This window comes from Aotus nancymaae, unplaced genomic scaffold (assembly GCF_030222135.1).
Source record: "Aotus nancymaae isolate 86718 unplaced genomic scaffold, 86718_ANA_hifiasm-v0.15.2.pri h1tg000059l, whole genome shotgun sequence".
Taxonomy (NCBI): domain Eukaryota; kingdom Metazoa; phylum Chordata; class Mammalia; order Primates; family Aotidae; genus Aotus; species Aotus nancymaae.
This window is the reverse complement of record NW_026988473.1, coordinates 54,870,253-54,880,809: the sequence shown is the minus strand read 5'-3', so window position 1 is coordinate 54,880,809 and position 10,557 is coordinate 54,870,253. Positions and strand designations below refer to the sequence as shown.

General features: G+C 38.6%; 1 protein-coding gene across 1 annotated transcript; it reads right to left on the bottom strand.

Annotated features, from left to right (window-relative positions):
* Positions 1–9,181: 9,181 nt before the first annotated feature.
* Positions 9,182–10,135, bottom strand: LOC105720053 (olfactory receptor 52R1). The gene is given in 1 exon segment (XM_012456362.2): positions 9,182–10,135. A coding segment is annotated over 1 exon segment (948 nt). The 5' UTR covers positions 10,130–10,135.
* Between the last annotated feature and the right edge of the window lie 422 nt (positions 10,136–10,557).

Genomic DNA, 10,557 nt, shown 5'->3' with positions numbered 1-10,557 from the left:
TAACGCCTCTTCTCTTACTATGCATTTTATTAGAATTAATTCACAAAATGCCTTATTCTCTAATTATTTCTATCTGGAAAATAAAGTGCTTCTGGGGTCTTTGCTACTATATTCTTTAAATAGAAATCTCTAGAAGATGCCGATAGCAGGTTCCTGACTATATTTCCTATTCTTCGACCAGAATAGAGCTACACATGCTAGGTTATCATATATTTCACCAGTATACAAGTTGACTTCTTAATGGGAAACAATTTTTCCTGAAGATAAAGATATCCATTTTAAGGAAGAGGAATTCACACAGAATATGTTTACTTGGTTCAATAAAATATTTATGGAATATATATTATGTAGCAGATGAAGTTTTAAAATGACATACAAAAATAGAAAGATTGCATATATAACAATAAACCTATTAAACATGTAAGTAACATTTGATATTTAAATAGAGGAATGCATACATATTGAAAATTGTAATACCCAACTATATTTAAGAAGCAATTAATTGTTAAATAGTTCCATTTTGGATTTTGAGGAAAATCTCAGAATATTTATTATGTCAGTAGAGTTTCTCCCACTTGACTCTGAGATTCAATTTTTTGACAGTCGGTCACACTTAGAAATGGGCCTCTCAGTCCCTCTTTGTTCCAGAAGAAGAGATGTAATCACTATTTGGAGAAAGACATAGTATTGGTAATTGTATGAGATCAAATCAGGCCATAGTTCTCTTCTCCAGAATGAGAGTGGTATATGAGCAAAGATGAGTAGGAAAGGGCCCAGGTGAGAACGTGGTAAGTCAATCTGATAGTCTCTCCTTCTACACACCTTCTTCACTTCCACAAATGATCAGTACACATGTTGCCTCCTGCCATAGGCTCCTAGAATATCTTCATGAGTTGTGATTCGTTTTTCTAGGTTACCCATACCAGTTCAATATTTCTTCATATACACCATGCTTATTATGATGTTCATAGCTTAATAGTTCCTGACATTTAAAAATAAAGGTGCTGAGGTCTTCAAATAATGCATTTCATAACTGGTATACATTCATAACTTTGTTTATAAATGTCTCTTACATTTCGAATTACATCTTAACTGCTATGTTCAAAGTACATTATGCTTCCTGAATAAACCTTATACTTAAAAAACCTAATATTCCAACATCCGGCTTGTTATACCAGTTATTCTCAAGCATTTCATCAATTAATAATCATTTATTAAGCATCTACTATGTGCCAAGCCCTGATAAATCTGAAGGGTGCATAAATAAAAGAGGCACAGTTTGTGCTTCCAAAATCTTAGACTCTACCACAGTAGGCAAAATAGATTCAAATGCTGGCAATGCAGTCAAGTACAGGTGTTAATAGTTGTGGCTATGAACAGAAGTGGGACATAATATTCCAACCTAGGCAGCTGGGCTCATTCTTTGAATTAATCCTTTAGATTCCAATAAGACTGCTGATTAACGCCTTATCCAAGTCTGAGATCATTTTTTTTTCTTAGTAGAGGACTCCATAACCCATCATTTAAGAGAGTTTACTAACAAAGTTGTACCCAGACCTTGATCTCTGTTCACTCTCTTGGGTCATTATATTTTTAATACTCTCATAACAAATTGCTCCTGCCATGTTACCTTTACCAGCTTTTGCTCCTATTGTTGTGATTTATTTTGTCTTATTTCTCCAGTGAGTTTCTTAAAAGTAGAGTTCTCCATTTATCTATGGCTACAGTTCTTAGAAAAATGCAAGATGCAAAACAATGTATAATGAATTGAGTATTTCAAAAAGTTTGGGCTCTAGGACTAGGTCCCCTATGCTTGTATCCTGAGTCCTCCAGTGTTGGGTTCCAGGATGCTTTTGTCTCAGATTCCTGCTGCCCATGAGGAAACACCTCACCCTTAGAGTCCTTCCCAGCTTAGACTTCCCCCTCTGCTATCTGCTTGTTGTTTTTCTAGCAATCACCCTATCCAGTTGTTTAGGTTTTCTTTGGGTTTTTAGAAAAGCATAATGTAGCGGATTCTGAGATTTTATAGCCTGAGTTCAAATCTTGAATTTCACCTACTAGCTGTGTAGCTTTTTAAGTTAGTTAATATATGCTTCATATTCCTGATCTTGTCTGTATAATGGAGATTATAGCAGCAATACTTTATAGAATTGACAAGAGGGTTTAATAAGTTAGTATACTGATAACAATAACAGTGTCTATACTTAACAAGTGTTTGACTATTATTATTATTGTTAATTCTGTTATTACATATACCAGAGTATATTGAAATTAACACTTTGTCTATTGACTTGTTTGCAAGACTACATACTTCTCAAGAGTAGTCTTCTCAAGGGAAGAGTCATACGTAAGTTTCATTGTATCCCTGATGCCCAGATGGCACAAACTCGGTCTGTAACAAATTTATTATTTTTAATTTTAATGGAATCTTTACATTTCTAATTCTTTGTTTCTGGGTACAGTATCCAGGGAAAAATTGGCCCAATCCAGCACACTTGTTTATGGAAATGACTACTGTTACACTCGGGATTTAAACTCATGTCTTTTGTACATCTAGATAATTCTTGGCCAAAAATGTGGGGAGGGATTGACAGATGGACCCTGGGCAATAATTTGCTTTATTCTAAATGACAGTCCCATAAGTCAGCTTTCTCTCTCCTATTTAAATTTTCTTGTGTTGCATCATTATTAAATTGCTTTGGGTCTAATTTGATCTGGACTATAAAAACTTACTAGTTTATTCTTCCTGAGAGTATAGAAGCAGAACATTAGGTAGCAGAAGACATTGAAAATGACAAAGAGAATGGTAAAAATTGTACTTCCCAAAACATGGCTTCTACTTGGAAAGTACAGTTAAAAGTCATTAGACAGAGATAATATTTAGATATTCTACTAAACATGTTGACTTTCTGGCACATTCATTTTGGTTATTAATTATGAGGTCATCAGAGTGTTCTTTGGCGCTTATAATTGATAGATATTTTCTACCCCTTGCCCACTTACGCATGTCTAGTTTAGTGCTTTCGATTAAATAAGAAGAATAAAATAGAAGAATCATTTGACTGAGAATGGAAGTATGAACACACATGCATTCACATGGCTATACTTTGAAAATTATGCGCTCATACTAACATGAACTCACACTTCACAAAGACAGATACAACCTGAAATAAAACACAAATAGCAAATAATTATAATTATGGAATTATTTCCTTTGGAGGCAACTTCTCTCTTAAAAGGAAGAATTTTTTTTCAATCTCAGCTCACTGCAACCTCCGCCTCCCGTGTTCAAGCGATTCTTTTGCCTCAGCCTCCCAAGTAGCTGGGATTACAGGCAAGTGCCACCATCCCTGGCTAATTTTTGCATTTTTAGTAGAATTGGGGTTTCGCCATGTTGGCCAGTCTGGTCTCAAACTCCTAACCTCAGGTGATCCACCTGCCTCGTCCTCCCAATTGCTGGGATTAGATGCGAGCCACTGCACCTGGCCAAAAAAAGGAAGTGTTTTTAATGGGCCCAAGTTCAATACACCCTACTACCCTACCTCTAGCCTCTAACAAACTTTTAGCAACATATTCAGGGAAATATGTTTTTGACAAACAGTAAGTTTTCTAAGACAAGAACAACAAGGTCACTGCAATGTGTGGTTTGATAATTTTAAGTGACTTTGAGAGTAAAGGGCCTGGTTTGTGGGTTATGCAGATTTTCTCTGTTGTTCTGAGGAAAGAATGAGAGAAACAATGACCATTTTCACTGTCTTGGGTCAGAATAAGAGAACACACACTTCTCAACAGAATGCAGTACTTCTCAAGAGCGTTCAGTTACTAGAAAACAAGAAAGTCAGATAGTTAAAAATCAAAAACTAAAAGCAGTCCTGTCGCCTTGGCTGAACATGAACTTCTGTTATCACATACATGGTTTACAGTTGGAAGAACAGTAATCCTTTAACTGCCTGAGGTTGGTCATAGGTCTTTAGATGGACACGCAGAAAAGGAGTGAGGATTATATGTGTTTTTGTTTATTCGTTGTATCAGAATTTACTAGATACTTGCTATGGCCAGCCAATTGATAGTTCTTTTCTATGTTTTATTATTGCTCTATAAAATGACTATGTTCTCTTATCTTGCAGTAAAAACAAGAGACGAAAATTAGAGTGATTATCTCAAGTGAAACAACTAACAAGACTTAAGTAACAGATTTAAGTTACCTGACTTACTGATAATTAGACCCATGTGCTTCCAATAACCCATTTTCATGAGCTGGTGTGTTTAGAAGCAGTATCTACAATAAGACTATTTGTATTCTTACTTTTACATAAATCATCTTATTTAATTTTATAATCATGTTTTGATGTAACTATAGGCAGCAACATTTCCAGGTATTATAAATAAATTGAGATCACGTCTCCCTTGTAATTTCACTGGATATTACCTCTATTTCTTTACTGTGAGAACTCAGTATTATTATTCTTTGGTCAGAATAAGAGAACACACACTCCTCAGCAGAATGCACTACTTCTCAATAGCACTTCGGTCATTAGAAAACAACAAAATCAGAGTCTCTGGTGCAAATCTCCTTGAGGAACACAGAAGCAACCAAACCCTTCAACATTTCTATTTTTTCATATTAACTAAAACTTACAGCTTTTACAAATTGATGAAAAATGATATACTTATGAATGAATAATTCAATTAATTTTGTCTGCTTTAATTAATATAAATGAAGAGTCAAGGCAGTCTTAGGAAAATCCAGAATGTAGGATTATTTCAATCATTTTTCTAAGATATTCTGTGCCTGTGTTGAATCATGATAAATTAGACAACATTTTAAAAACAGCACATGAATAAGAAACCATTAAATTTTTCATATTATAGATTCCTGGATTCTTGCTCTTCAAGGGTTTACATCCCAAGAATTACTCACATAGATTATTTCATGAAATTTTCCTTAAATAAAATTTGTAACAGATTGAGATTAATTTGGCTATTTATATGTCTTTGGTCGTTGCCCAACAGAAAAAAAGAAAATCAAGTTGGTGATTCTATGGCAAAACATTTTTCCACAAAATCTCTGTACCATGTTTTCTTGGATATGCTTAGTTGTTACCCCACGGGTGATGGTATCTAACATGGAAGGCATCAGTGGGTAGAGAATGAGCAAGGAGATGGGAATCACTGTGAGTATGTGGTAGCAAAAGCAATAAAAGAGAAAGGAGTAGAACACTGAGACATGCAGGAACAGGGTGACACAAAAGTGAAAGGCAGATATGCTAAATACCTTGGGCAGAGATTCTCTGCAGGTGGCTACAGCACAGTCTGCAATGTATGACATCTGTGGTTGTCACGGCAAATATCTCAAATCCAACCACAGAGAAGGCCGTAAGAGACCACAGGTATGGACCATAGATATGATGTCTGCATATACCAGATTCAGCATGACCTCTTGCTCATCGTAGGTCTAGGGGAAGATCTAGTTGAGACAGAAGGACATCTAGGAGAACATGAAGCAAAAGGGCTCACTTGCAGTATACTCTGTGTCATTGTGAGAAACACACTCACCTGTTCAAACCTGAAGAATGGACAGAGATAGTGAGAACAGCAGAAGGGAGACTTTAATGGTGGTCTTGCAAGATGGGGTCTCCGGTGAGCAATAAATTTATCCCCTAGTGTGCAAGTCCCTCCTCCATTTACTCATAGGCTGAGTACCATGAGGTTACAATCTTCCCAGACATTGCCTAAGTTTCTTTTCTTGGTTTTATTGGTTGTTGGGTTGGGGCTTTAGGTATTTTCTTTAGAGTCTTCTTACTGCATTTTGTTGCAGCCCACAATGCATTGCAATCATAGTCAGCTCAGGGACTCTTTAGTTATTTGACCTATGATCCAGGCAGTTAGGCGACTTGTTAGGAATAGATAAGGTGAGCCATTCTGCAAGCTAGTAAACTCTCATTCTAAGCTAAACCCTTTGGTTCGTGTGAGGATAACTAAGCGGCCCCAACAAGCAGGTGCTGGCTATTAAAGCAGAGGCTCAGAGTATCTTCTTCTTCTGTAGTTTGTAGGCCCAGGCTTATTCCACACACTTTGTCTTGAAAATAAACCACCATATATGTATTTTCTACATCATCAACTGCTCTTGGCTTGAACAGTCAACACCCTGCAAAATGGCAGGGTGGGGTGGAAAGCAAATGAACCACATCTAGTGTCCAGATGGGAGCATCTTATGACCACCTCTGACTACATAGGAGAGAGTATGGATGAATCAGAACTAGCATGGTTGAGGCAGCTATAGAAGTTGAATTTATGGGCTTAGAACCAATAAAAGGATAATGTCTTATGTAAGACCACCTCACTCACGAAAGTTAGAAGCATCAGAAAGAAATATATGGGTTCATAGAAGTAGTTAGTGCAGGTCACATCAAAGAAGGACAATATTAATTATAGCAGCCATAACAACAGCTAATAAAGCACAAGAAACAGATATAGAATTGGGAATTCTGCCACCATGGAAAGACACAAGAAGCAGGTGTGTGTGTGGTGTGGGGGCTTTAGACCCCAATGGTGACATCAGAGGATGACTGCTTCCTTAATATTTGGGGAAGGGGGAGGAATCTATCCTCTGAAGAGACCAAACAATTAATAAACACATATTATTTCAGAGAAGGTTAGGAATTACGAGAGCTAAATGTTTAGAAAATTGTGTGAACAGGAAACCACTTATCATATGTAAATCAACACACTTTTTTTTTAACTAAATTAAAACTAACAAAATTGGGCTGCATCCAGTTTCACCTAATGGTAATATTTATCAACCACAAGCCCAAGTTTATAGAATGAAAAATAAGCATTTCAAAGGTTAAATGTCCAAATGGAAATGAGTCACATTAAATGCTACATTAAACATTAAACATAAGAACTCTTTCCTTTGTTTCCACATAAAAGTCAATTGCATCTAAAAAAATTACCTTATTATGCCTGTGGGCAGGTCTGAACCTTCTATTTTATGCACATGAAATTAAATGATATTGGAAAAATCAAGAAGATGGTGGGAGGGGAGGAAGGGAGCAGGGAGAGAGAAATGAAAGAGAGAGAGAGAGAGAGAGAGAGAAACATGAGAGACAGAGAAAAAGAGAGAGGGAGCTAACAGCCAGATTCTTCTTATATTGTTTTCATTTCTTTATAGTATCCTAAATATGGTTTTCATGATTCTGCTTCCTTGACCTGGGGCCAGTTGTATGTGTCACAATTTCTTTCTTTTTTTTTTTTTTTTGGAGCCCATTATTTTTTCCTGAGAATGTCAGCAGGACAAGTCACCACTCTGAGTTTGCCCGGGATTCCTTGGTTAAAACACAGGTGGGGGATGGCTATGCCATATAAGCTACAACTGCAGTTCCTGGGAAAGAAAGAGCTTGTTGCTCTGCAGCATCGCTTGTCTCAGAAACAACTTGGCTGTTTCTTCTGGTTCTCTTATGACTCATTGTCTTTGCCAATGCTGATTCCCTGCTTTAAATTTCCTTTTCATGTTTATCAATCTAACAAATTGAAACTTCAATTTACAACACAGAATAAACACCACCTCTTTAGGGATATAGTTCCTGATCCTTTCCTCATTTAGAATTGCCTTTCCTCATTTGTATCCTGTTCGTGAAGTCAATGTATTACTTAAAGTACGTGTATTGCATTTCTGTTTTTTTTTTCAAGTCTATCTTTCCTGACTGCATTGTAAGGACTGAGTTTAATGGTTAGACTCTGTCTTCACCTTGCCCAACATAGCTGAATTCTGGATGTTTCAGGCCACTGATCAATAAATCTTTTCCATCAGTGTCCCTTCCAAGAAGGAACGCACGCATCACCAAGGAGATACGGCTAAACCATTCACTATCATGGGATCCACCTCTGTGAACCAATTACCTCCCACTAGGCCCCACCTCTAATGTTAGGGATCACATTTCAGCATGAGATTTGGAGGGTACAAACATCCAAAATATATCATTATGCTCCTGGCACTTCAAATTTTATGTCCTTCTCACATTGTGAAATACAATCGTCCCTTACCAATAGTCCCCCAAAGTCTTAACTCATTCCAGCAACAAGTCCAAAGTCCTAAGTCTCCTCTGAGACTCATCTCCTTCCACACATGAGCCTATAAAATCAAAACAAGTTATTTTCTTCCAAGATACAATGGTGGTACAGGCATTGTTTAAATATTCTCAATCCAAAAGGGAGAAATTGTCTAAAAGAAAGGGGCAATAGGCCCCACTCAGTTCTGAAATTCAGCAGGCAGACATTAAACCTTAAAGTAATCTCCCTTTACTCCATGTCCTTCATTTAGGGTATACTGGGCAACAAGTGGGCTCCTTGGGAGCTTGGGAAGCTCCACTTCTGTAGCTTTGCAGGCTGCAGTCCCTGTGACTGCTCTCATGGGTTGGAGTTGAGTGCCTGTGGCTTTTCCAAGCTCAGGATGCAAGCTAATGTTGGCTCTACTATTCTGAGATCTGGGGGACAGTGGCCTCCTTTCCACAGGTCCACTAGTCAGTGCCCCAGTGGGGACTCTGTGTAGAGACTCTGACACCACATTTCCCTTCAGCACTACCTTACTAGAGTCTCTCTGTCAGTGTTCTGCCCCTGTAGCAGGCTTCTGCCTAGGCACCCAGGCTTTACGATACATCCCCTGAGATCTAGGGGGAAGCCTGCAAGCCTACTTCATGCTTGCATTCTGTGTGCCTTCAGACTGAACACCACATGGAAGCTGCGAAGGGTTATAGTTGGCATATTCTAGAGTAGCAGCCCAAGCTGCATCTAGGTTGTGTAATGCAAATTTCTAAATTCCTTTTAAGCAAAGTATACCTACTTTTACTGATAGTGTAAAAACAACGTTCTTACTTTAATCATCTGTGGGAGATGACATTCTTTTAAAATATTCACTGATTTAATAGGCAAGCTACTTTTATTGTTTCCTTGTGATGGCGAATGTGTGGTCAACAAAGTTGTTCTTATCCATCACATCTCTCAGGTATCTCTTTTTCTAGGTACCCTGAAAAATGTTGCTCTTGCTTCTGGGGGTTGCTTACCTCTGAGCCAGCTATTTACAGAGCTGACTTAGTGATGATAAATAATTGCCTGTCAAATGTTCATTAATGTCCCCAGATTAGTGGGCAGTGTAAGTGATGGGGATACCCTGATCCTTCACTCAGGGGTCTTTTCCACAATATCCTTGGGTAACTCTGTCCTGGATCTGTTTGGTTCTAACCCCATAGATGATGGGGTTGAGCATGGGAGGTTCCAGTAGATAGAGATTAGCGAACAAGATGTGTACTGCTCGGGGCACATGATGACCGAAGCGGTGAGTCAGGAAAGAAAAAAGGGCTGGGATATAAAGAGCCAAGATGACACAGATATGGGAGGCACATGTGCCAAAACCTTTGAGGCGGGCTTCACCTGAGGGCAACTGAAGCACAGCTCTTAAAATCATCACGTACGATACACTGATGACAATCATATCAAAGCCAACCACAGAGAAGGCCACGAAAAGCCCATACCCACGATTTATGCTTGTATCAGCACACACCAACTTCAGCACAGCCATGTGCTCACAGTATGACTGGGGAATGACTTGGTGTTGGCAGAAGGGCATCCTAGACACCATGAAGCAGAAGGGGCTCACCCACAGCAGCCCTCTCAGCATCACAACAGCCCCCAGTCTGATCACAACTGATGGGGTCAGGATGCTAGAGTGTCAGAGTGGGAAGCAGATAGCCACGTAGTGGTCCAGGGCCATAGCCATGAGCACCCCAGACTCCACAGAAGAAAAGGCATGGATGAAGAACACCTGGATGAGGCAGGCATGGTATTCAATCTCATGAGCATGAAACTAGAATATGGCCAACATCTTAGGTTGGGTAGAGGAGGAAAGGACCAGGTCAGTGATGGCCAGCATGGCCAGAAAGAGGTACATGGGCTCATGTAGGGTGTGGTCAATTCGGATTACATGGAGGAGAGTGATATTTCCAACTATGGCCACAGCATACATGGCACAGAACAGAAAGGCAATCCAGAACTGGAAACTCTCCAAGCCTGGGATTCCGAGCAGGATGAAGAATACAGGATAAGAAGAGCTGTTCCCTGAAGCCACCACCATGAGCTGGTTAATATGTTCTCCGTTGGGAAAGTGATCTACTTTCTGCAGACAATAAAAATCCAAGCAAGTGTTATTATTACATAATATAAGGCTTTTGGATGGGACTATTGAATACCAGGGTTTAATTATAAAGTAAAATAATTTCAACTGTTTTAATAAAGAATATACTGCAACATTACATGATGTTACTCTTTGTTCTTTTTTGTACTTATGCCATTCCAAGTGGGGTAGAACACATTAGCTGCAAGTGTAATTATTTTTTAAGAATCAATATTTTTCTTGGCCAGGTGTGGTGGCTCACACCTATAATCCTATCACTTTGGAAGGCCGAGACAGGCGGATTGCTTGAGGTCAGGAGTTCGAGACCAGCCTAGCTGACATGGTTGAAATCTTGTCTCTACTAAAAAGACAAGACAAAACAAAACAAA